Raw genomic sequence first — 15799 nt, forward strand, 5'->3', positions numbered from 1 at the left:
GACTCAAGTTCTATTTGGGACAACTACAATTGTTTAAATAAGCTAGTTGTGAAGCTGTTGTTGCTGTTACATTTTTTTTTTTTTTTTTTTGTTTTTTTTTTTTTCTTTTTTTTTTTTTTTTTTTTTTTGGGAAAAAAAGTCAGACAACAGTTTTGTAGTAGTCACCGCATATAGCTAGCCATGACGGGAAAACACAAATTTCAGCTGCAACTTTTCAAAAAAGCAAGCACCGCACTGCGGCCCCAAACGCACCCTCAAACTCTTTGTTAACAATAGAAACATGGGTTCCTGGATTCCCTAAAGCTTCTATTTAGGTCACTATTATCCATTCACAATCAAATGATTATTTCTAGATTTATTGAACACGTAACTCCTCTTGTCTAATGGAATTTTTTGTCAGTGGGTTGGAGAAATTTTACGATCCATAATTGATGAAGGTGATTCGAAGACATGGCCATTGATATCAAGAGACAAAGAGTCACCGCAAGGAACATAAAAAATGAGCCATTAAGTCAGACACCGAATCCAAGAAGGCATTCACATCATCAGATCCTCTATTTTTTGATTGTTGGTTCATTTTTTTAATTTCTTTCTTATTTCTTGGATGAGGGGCTACCTAGGGATATTCATTTAAAACTGCCAGTAGGTTGGAGGAATGCTTCAAGCCAAATGTGTGTGAATCCTGTTGGTTTCTCATGAGTTTACCATGAGTGGCTTTACATTGACAAAATGCGAAACTAATCTATCTGTGAAAGGGTTGGAGTAGCTTTAGTGAAAAACAAGATTAGAGAGAGTCGCCTTAGATAGCTTGGTAACATTAAATATTGATCATATGATGGCCCTATTAGGAGAGTTGATGTTTTTTAATTGAATGTTAAGAAAGATTGAGATATATCCAAAAAGACTTGGGCATGTTGCATAAAAATTATCTTAATGTATTAGAATTAAATGAAAATATAATACTCAATAAGACAAAATGAAGAGAAATGATCATGTATAGAACTCCATGCAGTGGGACAAGACAATCCGGTTTTAGGGCAAGCTTAGTATGGTTATTTTAGAACAGATTTTAGCGTGATTGGAAGCTTGTTTCTTGTTTATTTCCTTGATTTAAAAATTATTTCGGTGCTTACTGCAATCTATAATAGAATTTTTCCTTGTTTAGTCGTGCTCTTAGGTTACCTATTCTTGTAATCCTGAAGGTAAATTGCTAAGTTTTAAAACAAACCTTTTTGCCTCTTCTTCCATTTCCAGCTCATTGCGTTGTATTCTTTGCCTTTCTGCTTCTCCTTTCACAATTTTTACCTTAAGTAACCATGACAAACTCAAATGGAAATGCGGTTTTACATAGGAAAACAATGAATTTAAAGAAGAGAATAGTAATGTAATACCTGTTCTTGCAATGCATTAACTGTGCATTCAAGCTCTTCAATTGATCTCTCTAACAGCTTAACCTCCTCTTCTTTGACTTGAGCATACGATCTTCTTTCTTCTGCAATCTGCGTGAAATTGTGAAAGATAGCCAATTGAGAAAAGATATAATAAAAACCATTGAGACGTGCATAGTTTTTGGTATTTGCACCTGTCGGGCTTCTATTGCAACAACTTTATTTACTACAGCAAGGGATTCTGCCAATTTAAGCTTTTCTTTCAAAATAGACACCTGAGATTCAAGTTGTTCTTTCGAATGTGTGCTTACTGTCATCTCATTCTGGAACTCCTCAAAAACATTACTTCTTTCGCTAAGCGAATCATGCAGCTTTTTTTGCAAAATTGCAGAACTCATTTTATCCTCCAACTCTTCTTGTAGATTTCGATTGAGAGTCTTCACCTCATGAAGCATCCTTGTCATATGTTCTAATTGTAACTTCAGCTGCTCATTTTCCATCAATAGCTTCCTTTGTGGAGATTCTGTTTCCACAGCTTCATTTTTTTTAGCAATGGATTTCGCTAATTTCAACTTCTCTTTTAAAGTGTATGCCTCAAATTCAAACTTTTCTTTCTCATGTGCAATTCTGGACATGTCCTTCTGCACCTCCTCAACAAGAACATCTCTTTGCCCAATCAAGATACTTGCATCAAGCAATTCTTTCTTTAACCTCTCCAAAGCGATTGTTTTCACATTATTTGATTCTTTGCATACTACTTCATATTTTCGTTGGAGTTCCTCAAGCCCCATTGACATCTCCATTAATGTTAATTTCAGCTCCTCATTCTCCATCACCTGATTCTCCAGCTGCTCAGCAACGATGAATTTATTTTGTTCAACAAGGATCAACTTCTCTTTTAAAGTGTATGCCTCAGATTCAAATTCGTCTTTCTCGTGTGCAATTTTGGACATGTCCTTTTGCAACTCCACAACAAGAACTTCTCTTTGCCCAATCAATATACATGCATCAAGCAATTCTTTCTTTAACCTCTCCATAGCTATGGTTTTCATATTATCCGATTCTTTGCACACTACATATTTGCTCCGGAGTTCCTCGAGCATCATTGACATCCCCATTAATCTTAGTTTCAGCTCCTCATTCTCCATCAACTGATTCTCAAGCTGCTCAGCGGCAATGGCTTTATTTTCTTCAACAAGGATCAATTTCTCAGTCAAGGTAGACACATGAGATTCAAGTTTATCATTTTCATGTTTGAAGCAACATATTTCTTTCTGCAGGTCCTCATAAAGCTGTTTTTTCTGATCAAGCACCATTGACATCTCCATTAGTCTTAATTTCAACTCCTCATTCTCCATCGACTGATTCTCCACCTGCTCAGCAGCAATCGATTTATTTACTTCAACAAGGATCAACTTCTCAGTCAAGGTAGACACATTAGATTCAAGTTTATCCTTTTCATATCTGATGCAATACATTTCTTTCTGCAAATCCTCAAGAAGATGTTTTTTCTGATCAAGCAAATTATGCATGGTAATAAGGCAGTATAATCAGATAACTGCATATCAAAGAATGCTATTGTATAACTCCCTTCTAACAGTAATACCAAATTTTCAAATATAGAGTGATCACAAAGAAAAAGAAAATAAAGAACTTGGCAATGAGAGTCACAGTTGGTTGACATAGTCCTTACTGTTAGCTAACATATTAATTAAGCTTTGTTTTATGAGGGCTGAAAAATGGCAGATAAGATGACAATGGTTGGATTAAAGCTATTGACATGATCATAAAACTCATAAAGGCAAAAAATCTTCCAACATAATAAAAAATAATCCAGAGAGCTAAATTAACGAGTGTCTTTACCTCCTTTTCTTTCCTCCACAAGCAATTAAATGCCACTGAATTCCCCTCAAATGTTTGCAGTTTTTCTTCTAATTGGAGCAGCTTAAATTCAAACTCTTTTTCCTTATTAAGAATCTTTGAATACAACCAATGAACTTCAGTCGTCAGACCTTTGATGCTATTGTGGCTGCACAACATGGACTTCTTAATATCTTCTTTCTCATCAAACATTTCAGCCATTTGACACTGGACCTCCTTTAAGCTTTGAAGAGCTGATTCTATTTCCTTTCTTAAAATTTCTATAGTTTCCTCCCTCTCAAGTATGTCTTCGGGCAATTGTTTGTAAGATTTATTCATTTTTTTGGTAGAATAATTCTCAATGATACACTGCATGCTTTCAGCATTCTTTTGCTCATCATTGTGAGTATCTTGACTAGATCCAATGTTAGACTGCAACATTGCCACGCTATAAGTAAAAAAATTTGAAGAATGCTATTCATTTACTTGAAAAAGAGTCAATGTCATAAATAAAAGAAATAACAAAAAAAGTAAAAGCAGTGATCCAGGTTTATTCGCTTGTTTATTAAGGAAAGGGGAATTAGCTTACCTGGTTATCAGCATACTCATGCATACAAGATTTCAGTGTACTCATTTGCATTTGAAATTCTCGAAGCTTTATCTTTGCTTCTACAAGACCACAAGAAGAATCTGGAGTAGTGATGTTTCCCTCCTCGTTCTTCGAACTGGTATCTAAATAATCGTCTTTCCAGTGTTCTAGAGAAGTGGCATGTTGATAATTTTGCTCTACCAGTGCTCTTTGATCTTGACAACCTTTGCCTTCATTGGGTAGTAAAGAAGCATGCCCTTGTATGATGTCATCTTTTTGCGGAATAGTACTTTCAGATTCTCTAAGCTGCAAGTTGGCCTCATCCAATGCTTGAAGATGAATCTTATTTATCTCATATAATTTCTTCCCAATAATGAAAAAAATTGCAGCGCATATCTCAGCTTTCCTAACTTTTCTTACAGCATCCTCAACTTTGTCTTCTAATTCAGATATGATAGATGTTTTCTCGACCAATAGTGAAGTTAAATGGAGAATTCTGCTTTCTTTGTCAGAATTTTCTTGCTGTTGTGCTTCAGTAATAGCCAGTATTGCTCCTCTCAAGGTCATCAATTTTGACTCCATATCATGCCTTACATAACAAACATCTTCCAAATTCTTCTGTAGTTCTTCAATTAAAGAATCTCTTTTAGAGATTCCCATAATGATTTTTCCAAATTGCTCAGTGATCCAACTTTTGTTAGAGCAAATATCAGAAATAGAAGCTGCCTCATGAGTGGCATTATCGAGTTGTGTCTTTCCGTTCTCAAGAAGATCTAAAATTTCAATGGCTAGTTGCTCCCAATGTTCCATGATTGAACTCGCATTCTGCTCTTTCTCTTCAGTTAATTTGGCAAGCCTTATATTTTCTAGAGTTAACAAATAGAGTTTATCATCTTGCTCCTTTTTCTCCTTTTCAAGATCCATTAAGCGTTGTTTGGCCAACAATTCATTTTTGTTGCATTCATCAACTATATGATTAACTATGGTGAGCTCCTCTTGCAGGCAGACAATAACTTCAGCAGTTTCAGCTTCAACTTGCCTACGAACTTCATCCATTTCTCTTTCACTGGATGAGTGAGATGCCTGGTCACTTTGACACCTTATGTTCAGGTTCCAAGCTTTTTCTAGAGAAGCTTGCACTCTTTTCAGTTTATCCTGAAAAGGAGAAGAACACTCACTTTCAGAGTAATCTTCTCTCAATATTTCATGAGCAATAATAGATTTTCTGTTTCCAACATCAATGCGCAAAGCAAGCTGTTTCTTAATTGTGGAGATCTGTTGCTCCTGTATCTTCACAGTATCCGCAAATCGAATGTTATTCTCTCTCAGTTCCTCAAGTTCATTAATCGAAAGCATTTGTTGGGATTCAAGGGCTTCAATGACAGACCTTGTGTCCTTCAATTTGTTTGTTGTTGCATCATATTCCTTACTTATCCGCAGGAGCTTATCATTTGTGATGCTTAGCTCAGTTTCTGAAAGAATTGCTCTTTTTTCTGCCTCAACGCGAGATGATTTCTCTACTGCAATAATTGTCTTCAGTCTGCCTAGCTCTTGTTCCAGATTCAAAACTTCTTCAGCATGCTTTGTGCTACATGAACAAGGCACTTTTTCGGGAGAAGCCAAACAAAGATCCTGAAAGGAGAAAGAGAATTTGAGTTAACATCAACAAAAGGTGAATAATATTCCACCCAACTTTTTGCCAAACAAAAATTTTTGGTGCCACCCAAAAGATCATCCTCCACCATTAAGGAAAAGCAATCCTTGTTCCACCAATTTGGTACACTACATCTACTTCTAAAGCTACAAACAACTTTGCTCTATCTTAGGAATTCAATTTAAAAGCAATCAATAGGTGTTTTGCAAAACATAAAGGGTTTGTTCGGGGTTGGCTGCATTTTTTTATAAAAAATGTTTATAAAGTTGGGGTGGAGAAAGAAACTTATTAGAAAGTAGCTTCCTGACACAAAAATTTATAAAAACAACAAAAAATCAATTCCTTAAACAAAGTTGTGGCGGCGGTCTGAAACGCAAAGCAAGTAGAAAACTATCCCAAATAGACTCCAAGTCTACATATAGACTAGATGAAAAAATCTAGTGGTCTCAATTTATTATAATGTCCCTAAAGAGTAAGAGAAGGCCCAATGTTTACAGGCTTAGGCAATGTTGATTCCGTGAGACTTTATCTCTGTTAGTAATTAATTAATGAAGTTGATTCAGTGAGACTTGATCTCTTTTAGCTATTAATTCATGTTTTGGAGATCAAAGCACCATCCATACTCAAAGGAATTGAACAAGCATGATGTCAAAAGTAAGATGAGGAGCAAAAATCCATTAAAATCAGGAAAGAAATCGGAGACGAGAACAATGACAACTTTAAAAGCCGGAGGGATCGAGAATGATGGGCCCAACTTAAGTGTGAGTATAGGAAAATTCAAATATTATGAGTTGTTGTTGAAAGAGAGTGAGAAGATGAAGCCAAAAGTGCATGAGAATCAGTGCAAGTGAGGGTGTACAGAGGATCACAGCCAAGCATCAAAGTTGATACAAGCAAACCCAAAGATCCAGCATGCACTCGAAAGCACAAGGCACATGGAAGTAAGGTAGACTAGGAAAGCATAAGAGGACCATCCAATTTAAGTGTCTATACAAGATATATTCTATTTTTCATAAAATTAAAACGCTTAATTGAACTCAATCATTAATTGATAGGCAATCAAGTGAAAACAAAACCTAAAGCAAAAAAAAGACGAACCTGAGCATTAATGTCAGACTTTAGTTTCCCATCAAGGAAATGTGCAAGCTGAACATAAAAGTGAATAAAATCAATATCTTGTGTTAATTTAAGGAAAGTTTTCATTGCAACAAAGTAACCAAGCTCACATAATCTAAACCAGTTGCATTCACCTGATTTCGCAACTCAAATAATTCAGTTAATAAAAGGCCTCTTTCTTCTTTGTCATAGAAATCCCGAAACCTATAAAAAATTTATTAATTAAGAGAGTCAATCAGTTTAAAAGGATTACATCCTCAGCAAGAGCTACAAGGCGTACTTCCTCAGTTCTTCTAAGAGTCTTATATTTTCCGAGGCAAAACGAGTTACTTCAGGATTTCTATCAATCTTTGTTCGAAGCAATTTTATTTCTTCAGATAAAGCATTATTCTCCTCACGTAGATAGGATTCTGATGGAATCAGTCCATTCAAAAGTGCTTCCATCCTATAAATTTTATCTTCTCGAAATTTGATCATCATTTTCGAACATTGAGAGTCTTCTTCTCTTTGACGAACCTGCCAACAAAAATGGAGAAACAAACTTTTAACACCCAAACTAGTTCTGCATTAAAACCTCAGCATGTTAATGGTTGATCCTTATCAATTTAAAAATGATCACCAGGCGGTTGAGCTGCTCAATTTCTGCTTCAAGTTGCCTCATGGAAATGGCAGCCATTTTTTCTCTTCGAAATGCACCAGCTAACAATGCTTCAAATGATTTCAACTGCCAAAGAAAAAAAGAGTATATTTTCATAGAAAACGGATGGAGGAAAATAAGAACCTAACTCTACACACAATCAACTACAACAAAATTTATTGAAGAAAAATAACACCATGAGTTGTGTTAGAAAAGGATGCTAGCATATAAAATGATATTTTTCATACTATATAAAAAGATAATTTTGATACTATATAGGTCATCTGAAATAACAAATTTTATGTGCAAACGCTATCTGAACATACGTTAATTCTTTGTAATACAACAATATGTGCCTATACACAAACAAAATTAGAGGAAAATAAAATATTAAAAAATAAATATAAAAAATAAAAATAAATATAAAAAATAAGAAATATCATTAATAATAAACTATGAAGCACAAACATTTTAAAACCTTTTTTGTATGTGTATTAGGGTCTGTTTGAGACTACTACAACTTATTAATAAGCTGTTGGCAGGAAGTTGTTGCGGAAAAGCTCGTTGTCTTAATTATTTTTTTACAGTTTGAAACCTATTGTGTTGCATCTATTTATGGACAAATGATCATTCTACTCATGTATTGTAATGTTGTTTGCAACATAATTGTTCATACTAGTACATTCCATGTTTGAAAGCAAATATTCAGTGTAGAACATCACAAAGTAAATATAAAGACACGTCACTAAACAATGACACAATGAGAACACACATTGGTGAATATTTTATTGAAGTAGATGTTGATGTTAGTAGTGATGATTGTCATAATGCCAAATAATAATAAATATGCTAGTGGAATTTTTTTTGGAAAGAATATTTTTTTGTCATTTTATGGACATGCTAATGTTGTATTAGCATAGTCATGCATAATGATTAATATTAGTGTTAGCATGTTGTTGATGATTGAGTAAAGCTGATAAATAATCTACAATTCATAAAAGAATTGAATATGATTGTAGTTAAAAGCAGTATTTTTTTAAGTTTTATGTCATATGTATTATATTAAAATTCATTTTGTAATATATATAAACATTAGGTATTTTGAGTCCATTTATAAATTAATAATTTGTAAAAATAATATCATGTCAATGTGATCTTCTGCCCTAATTTTTGCATGTAAGTCTTGTCACCATGCTTGTGTTGTGTCATGTATGTCTAGTGCTGATACACATCAACATGATCAAGATACACAACAATGATAAAATGTATTTTTAATTATATTTTACTCATGATGGCGAGGTTTCATTGATGAGGATTAGTGATGATGAGTGTGTCAATAAATTAGTGGTACATCAATACATTCAATTGAATTTGGCAATTTTGTTGTGGACAATGTAATGTTGGCATAACCATGCATAATAATTAATGTTAATATTAGTGTTATTGATAATTAAGCACAATTATTTTGTTATTAGTCCGCAAGTCTATGTAAAATAGTGTTATTTGAATAGTTTGTTTGAGACGCACAAATGCACATAATAGTTTAACTACATTTGTAAATAGGCATACTTTTAATGGTATGCATGTAATTCCCCATAATAAATAGTGCAAATTTCTCATAAACAATTAGCACATGTGATAATTTAGATAAAATAACAGTCCCCTCCATAAATAATTAGATTCTCCTTAATAAAAAATTACACCATCTCCTTGTATATCAAAACAAGTGAGCATAGAAAGATGCGACTTGAGCTTGGAAATAAAGTGATATAAGATGAAATAGTTGAATGACTTGCTAACCATAGGTTGTTAGTGATAAAAAAGAAGCGTGACTAATTTGTGAAAGAGAGCACGAATTAAACGCAAAAATATCAATAATATGATACACATCAAAGAACGCATGAATAAGATCCTTAAATTGATCTATTGGATGAGAGTTTAAACAACTCTTTTGGTAATGTTTGATGAAGAAGTCAACGTAGTAAGAATAAAAATAAAAAAAACACAATCAATGCTTGAGAATAGAGATGATTTACAAGATACTGAGAAAGAGTCTGAGCATCGATGACAACTTGTATATATTGGTTGATGCACTTGTGGAGAGTAGTATGTAGGCATTGTGAGCATTGTGGGGATTGTGTGAGAAGAGTAAGGAGCAGAAATGATTGCATGCAATTTTATAATAAGGACAAAGATAAAGATTCTAATCGGCTGCAACACAAAGCTTAAATGGATTGCATATGATGATGATTGACAGAGAATTGGAAAGGACTGCATATTTTCTATTGTCTTCTTAGTATAAGATATATATATATTGATGATGATGATGATTGTGGTGGTGATGACGATGATGATGATTGTGATGATGACGCTGATGATGGTGGTGGTGGATGATGGTAGCTTTTATGACTTGATAATTTAGATCTTGTAGTAATTTGTCTGCTCATCTTTGACATGGTAATAGAATTAAACAACACAAATTCAAACCGTCTTGTCCCCCTTTCTTTCCCCGAAAAGTATTTGCAGCAGAAAGTTGTTTTGGGATAACCACTACAAAGCAAAATGACTTGCATGTGAGATGATTTATTAGAAGATAAAAATCATACTGGGCACTTCCACAAAATCGAGCCAATTGGCATGTTAACAAATGCTAATAATAATATCATTCATTTTGATAACTAAACCTCAAACAATTGCAAATAGTTAGCAGAGTTCATACAGTATTTCTTTAACGTGCACATAACAAGACAAAGACACTTCCTCAGTAAAAATAAGCCAAAATTGAGTAGCAAGTCCGAAGAATTGTGCAACGTACCTGCTTATTTAAAACATTAACATCCTGCAATTCTTCATTGTCGGGGATCTGGTTAAACTCGGATAGAATTCCAGGCAATTTTTTAGGAGAATTAGCATCATAGTCAGCCTTTTCAAGAGTTTTCGTATGAAAAGATAATGATCTCGAGATGTTTTGCTGCTTGAGCATGGAGAGCTCCTCCTGATACACAAGTTAATTTTAAACTTTTGTTTATTAATAAGAAAAAAAAGCACTTCCAATTGTGAAAATAATAAATTTGTTATGTGCTCTGCATAAACCTTTAACAAATGTATTTGATGTTGTAAGGCGAAGACATCACCCGAAGCATTTTCATTCACAACAGCCTAAATTTGCAGCGATAAAGCATCAAATATGCACCACATCAAATATGAACTAAGAAATTTTATTCTAAAAAAATATTGGTATTAAAAAATAACAGGCACCAATTAGAATCACTACATTGTTCTGAATAACTTTCGCACGCTGGGCAAATTTAAGAGTGCTTAACGTTTCATTTGCTGAGCTGCAAGGTAACAAAGATAAATGTCAATTACATTGACACGCATGCAGTGAACAATATAGATACAATTATAAAAGAAAAATACATTGCATACCATATAGAAGGACTGACATTTGCAATGATCATTGTTTTTGAATTTCCACCAAGAGAATCCTACATCACAGACATTAGTAAAAAACTAATGAATAAAACAGAAAAATTGCATGAAACTAATTCACAGTCAACTCAAAACTAATTCTGACTTGAAGAAGAAATGTCAGTCTCGAATCTCTGTAAGGAACATGTCTTTGCCTTCCATTTGCTAAATCTGCTAAAACCATTATTACATGCCTGCAAATCCAATAAATTCTCAAACAATGCTAATTATTAAAAATAAATAAAGTTCTATGTACAAATGAAAGAAAAATAAATGCATCCTACATAAAATTATTGCATACCCAAGTGTTGATAATTTGAAGCCTCCTTTAAGCGCCTCCTTTAAGCGAACCCCTTCAGCACCTGATGTTTTTTGCCTGTTTAGCAGACATAAAATAAATCAGAACATAGTTACTTGATGACTCTTTATGAATCAAGAGAAAAGCATATCGAGAAAGTACCTTGTAGATCCTGCAAGATCCACGAGGTTCAACCTTGCAAAATGCAATGTACTTGTTGAATCTTTTTGCCATCTGCTCTCTATGGTGCAAGTGAATACACTATGAGAACGACTGCTTTCACGATTCATCATTGTTGCTGCTACTTTCCTATTTGCAGCACCCTGAGACGTGGTTGGCTTGCTTTTTACTGATCTTTTTTAAAATGAGATTTGAATAAAAAGTAAATAAATACCTGAATAAGAAGTTGCAAAATGTCATAAACATTTTCAACTTCAACTTCGAAAAGGTTTTCAACATAAACTCCCTTTTGCGGATCTTCTCGAATCTGTCAATCACAATGTGATGTCGTAGAATGATTAGCGAGAAGGAAAAAAAAAATCAAAGATGAAAAAAAAAATTAATGTAGACATTTTAATGTTAGAAAAAAAATTAAACGAAATACAATTAGGAAACAAAAAAAAAATAAACGAAATACAATCAGGAAACAAAAACTGAAATATGTCAGAACCTACAAGCAAGTTAGTGGAGGAAGGGTTGAGAAGATCAGAAATTTGTTCATTATAAATCTCCAAAAATGAACACTTGCAAGTGTATTTAAGTTTTTCATCCCTCCTGCTCTCTTCCTCCTATAAATTGAGAATAAAAACGTAAGCTAGAAAATATATATTGATAAAATGACAGTGATATTTAGGCATTTCACCGCTTTAATCCGTGCAAACAAGAATTCAAAAATTCGTGGTGTCATTCCTCGGTTTGTACTCGATCTGATTTCCAGATCATTAATTTCTCCAAGCATTGTATGTGTCTTCCCACTTCCAGTCTATAACCACAATAAAACATCAAAATCATGCAGATTGAGACTCAAGCACGCAAATAATATATAATAAAAAATAACATAGTATGAGTTTTCAAATTGGCTCTAACACCTAAACTTAATTTTTTACATTTATAACATTCAAATCTTTCAAATCACATAAAAAATACCACTATTTTAACTTTTAAAAAGTAAAATACACCTTTCATGCATAGGTAAGAATATTAAAATTCCAATACTTTATCTACTTCAAATGAAATTTTAATTCTAAAGATTATGAATAGTACTTGTCCATAAGCAAACACACAACTGTTATATCCAGACATGCAATTTTCAACCATTGGAAGTCCAGCTACTCGAAACAGCATCTCCTGCATACCACAGATGTTTTATACCAAAGATGGAGAAAATAGTGGCCGCTACCACACAAAAACGTAAGAAAAAGGAAAACATTTAGTAGAAAACCTGATTGACAGTTTCACATGCTATATAATCAAACAAAAATCGAGTCTCTGATTGTCCAATCCATGTGATGCTTTGTGCACTTTCCTGCTTTATGCATCTACTGTAACCTTGTTGACTTCTCTCTACGATGTTGATAGGACGAACCCGAATCACAACCTACGTAGATAAAAACACTTAGGTTCAACATTATCAACGAATCAATCCCTACCTTCTAAACATAATGGACTCAACTAAAAGTTGTGTTTTGTATTCTATGAACTCCATTTTGCAATCAATAACTAGTTTTGTGTTTTGTATTGTATCCAGTTTGTAATCAACCAGTAACTCATTGTATAGAAAAAGCATTTTCCCTTTCAAGCAATGGAGAACAGAAAATAATTTTGATCAAATTCCAGGGAGCTGTAATGCAAAAAAAAACTAATGAAGTTCAATTGACAATTTTAAATAATTCATGTATCCTAATTCTTACTATTGTTTAGTTTCCTTGCAGCTTAATAAGCTAGAAGACTTTTTCTACAAAAAAAAAAAAAAAAAAAAAAAAAAAGTGGTTATTGAAATGAGGCCAGAAAAACAATTTGTACCTGTACATTGTGATCCATCCAAAAGGAGGGATCCTCCTTGAGCTCAAAATGTGGCACTTCTACCGATGCATAAACAAGTAGAGGTGCAGATGACAATGGTATCCCTTTAGATGATACCGAAAAATTCATAGTCTTGGCTGTTCCACCACACTGTGGAGCACGAGAGTTGCTAACCCCATTGATCATGGGCTTAGAAACACTCTTGGTGGGCGTGCTTTGCGTCGAGCTTGTACCAGAATGAACCGATGAGGCTCTCCCACCCGTTGCTATAGAGCGAGGAGTAGCAGCACTGTAACCATTCCCGAAGCGCAGCGCATGGTTTGCCATAAGAGGTGGTGGGGGCGGCAACTGGAATTGTCCCTGATGGAGCGAATACTCCCTTCGCTCCGGAGAAGCCAATCCGGCCTGTTCGACAAACGGAACCCATCCAAACCTGCTCTTGCTCGCCGGCAATTTATCCGGCGTGCGTGACTGGGACTGTAAGAACTGATCCGACCCTTTCACTTGGCTCTTGGAAGGGGTTTTCTCGCTCTTTCTCCTTAAATGTGTTTCTTGATCCAGTCCGGACTTACGGTTTCGCTCGGGTTCTTGAATGGCGCTAAAAGGAAGTCTTGATGGATCCGCACCCTGCTGAGATGCAGATGAAACGGTCTGCTCTAGTGGAAGATTCTTGGTGGAAGATTCTCGTTGTTTGCGTCGGTGGTAGGGTTCTTCCCGGAGTTCCGCCGGAAGAATTTAAACTCCCTTAACATTCTGATAAGTTTCCTCCAGATAAGAGAAAACATGGAAAACATGAGGATCAACAAAAAGGAAGTCGTGAAGAAGGGAAAATCGGGCTGAGAAATCAACGGATGATGGAAAGAGATAATAACCTGAAAGATTTAGTGAATAGTAGAATCCGAAGTCGAGAAATCCTGAACTATCTGTTTCCCGATCAAAGAGCTGATCAGTTTCCTAGGTTTTCGCCGTTCGGATAGTGGATAATCAAGTGTGAAGGTTTGAAACTAGAGGATCTGAACGGTGCTGATTTGTCGAATGTTTGAAAGCTGACGGCAGACAATAACGACGCGCTGCAAAGGTTCGAATTTCATCCCTATGCCGAAGAGGTCGCGTGGCAACAACGGCTAGTCTGGAAAATTTTGAAATTTTGGAACGTTGCGGAGATCCTATTTCATGGCTGATTTGAATGTAATTATGCAAATTTGCTTTAAATAGTTGTAAGCTGGGGGTCATTATATCTGGAAATTAATTAATAAGATGTGGACGAAATATTCGTACATCCAATGTGGCATAATCCATTTATCATAAGAAGATCATGATTATATCATAAATTAATATATTTGCATAAGAGTGTGAATGATTACATGCTTTAATTATTTTAAATTGAGTGGAGCTCTCCATTTATTGAATAAGTCTTTAGTTTTAAAAAAACAATGAACATAAAAAAGTATATGTGCGGTAAGCCTTCTATAAATCTAACTTTAGTTATGCATGCTTGCACTGTGAAGGTATTTATGTAAGCCAAAATGCAAATCTAGTTATTCTACTCTTTACCAATCATACATATGACCTTCATATTGTACATTTAACTAGGCTAGTAATATCTAATGATATAAACCTATACGATACACTATTTAATGAACAACTAAGCCCTCCCATCATTGTTCGTCTATCATAATTTGCAAGTTATTATCGGATGATCTCTATCAGGGACCCAAATCTAATTTTGACCCAAATCTAAGATTTGACATGGTAGGGGCTACTTTATGAGTTCATGGACTATTGACTTCATCATTTGATTATTGATAGATTGATTGCTTGACTTAATAGAGTATCTAAACCTTCCATACTTGCATTATAACCATTAATGAAAGAGAAAGAGAGGAGACCAAAACTTTAGTTCAATCTTTTTTAGATTTTATCCATTTCAAATTGAAAAGTGGTTGATCTCATTTCTACGACTTCATGATAATTCAAGTTTTCATTAATTATTCCATTATTGATAAAGTTTAAACAAATTATAATTATTCATTTTTAATTTCTATTGAGATATTACTTTCCATATATTTTTTATGATGGCAATGTGAAATTAATTCTTTTATCTTTGGAAAAAATTACGGAAATACATAATTTTATTAATCATCTTAATGGTTATAATGTGAAAAAAATTATACTTCATTTTTTAGATGATAGACATAGCCTGCTTTCATTCTATAAATGAAATAACATTTCTTATTAAATTTGCATTGAAATAACTAATCTAGTTGTGTATCAATTTCATAGCCAATTCATTTGGATTTGAAAATATCAACTTCACTAATTAAGATTATCATCAACGACACCCGATCAATCATGTGTGTTGTTCATTCTTTATTTGGGTCCTCCCCATTTTGAGGTGTTCAAAAAAGTGAGTTGGTAGTTCGGTTTTGTTTAGTGGTTTTAGTTTTTTTTGGCATATTTTTGTTTTATTTTCTTTTAGCCATTTTATGTTATTTGGATTAAGCCTTACTTACAACTATATTATAAATTAAAATAAAAAAAATCATAAATTTAAGTCTCATAAAAATCACTAAATTATTGCTTACTTGTACGCTAGATTGTCTTTTTAGAGTAACGAAGGATGCATTAGAAGTATGAAGTTGGGTTTGCGAGTCATGTTCACATTTGACCAAAAAATTGACTCCAGCCAAAATAGCTTGGCCCAAACCAAACCCATGTATTATACGAGTCAAAAAGTTCATCAAATAACAGGCACCAATTAGAA

The 15799-nt window shown here is 34.0% G+C and overlaps 1 protein-coding gene across 1 annotated transcript; it reads right to left on the reverse strand.

Annotated features, from left to right (window-relative positions):
• Positions 1-259: 259 nt before the first annotated feature.
• On the reverse strand, positions 260-13478 carry LOC110032703 (kinesin-like protein KIN-12F). The gene is made up of 22 exons (XM_020736418.1): positions 13036-13478; positions 12455-12610; positions 12277-12360; positions 11876-11995; positions 11688-11801; positions 11408-11500; positions 11176-11336; positions 11017-11091; positions 10822-10909; positions 10674-10732; positions 10519-10582; positions 10338-10403; positions 10060-10239; positions 7227-7331; positions 6888-7123; positions 6742-6811; positions 6590-6637; positions 3838-5469; positions 3252-3680; positions 1583-2899; positions 1392-1499; positions 260-1305 (listed from the first exon to the last, which is right to left on the reverse strand). Exons 1-22 carry the CDS (start codon positions 13360-13362, stop codon positions 1183-1185), a joined length of 5655 nt encoding a protein of 1884 aa, XP_020592077.1. The 5' UTR covers positions 13363-13478; the 3' UTR covers positions 260-1182.
• Between the last annotated feature and the right edge of the window lie 2321 nt (positions 13479-15799).

The sequence above is a fragment of the Phalaenopsis equestris genome, unplaced genomic scaffold, assembly GCF_001263595.1.
Source record: "Phalaenopsis equestris unplaced genomic scaffold, ASM126359v1 Scaffold001013, whole genome shotgun sequence".
In the NCBI taxonomy this organism is placed as follows: Eukaryota; Viridiplantae; Streptophyta; class Magnoliopsida; order Asparagales; family Orchidaceae; genus Phalaenopsis; species Phalaenopsis equestris.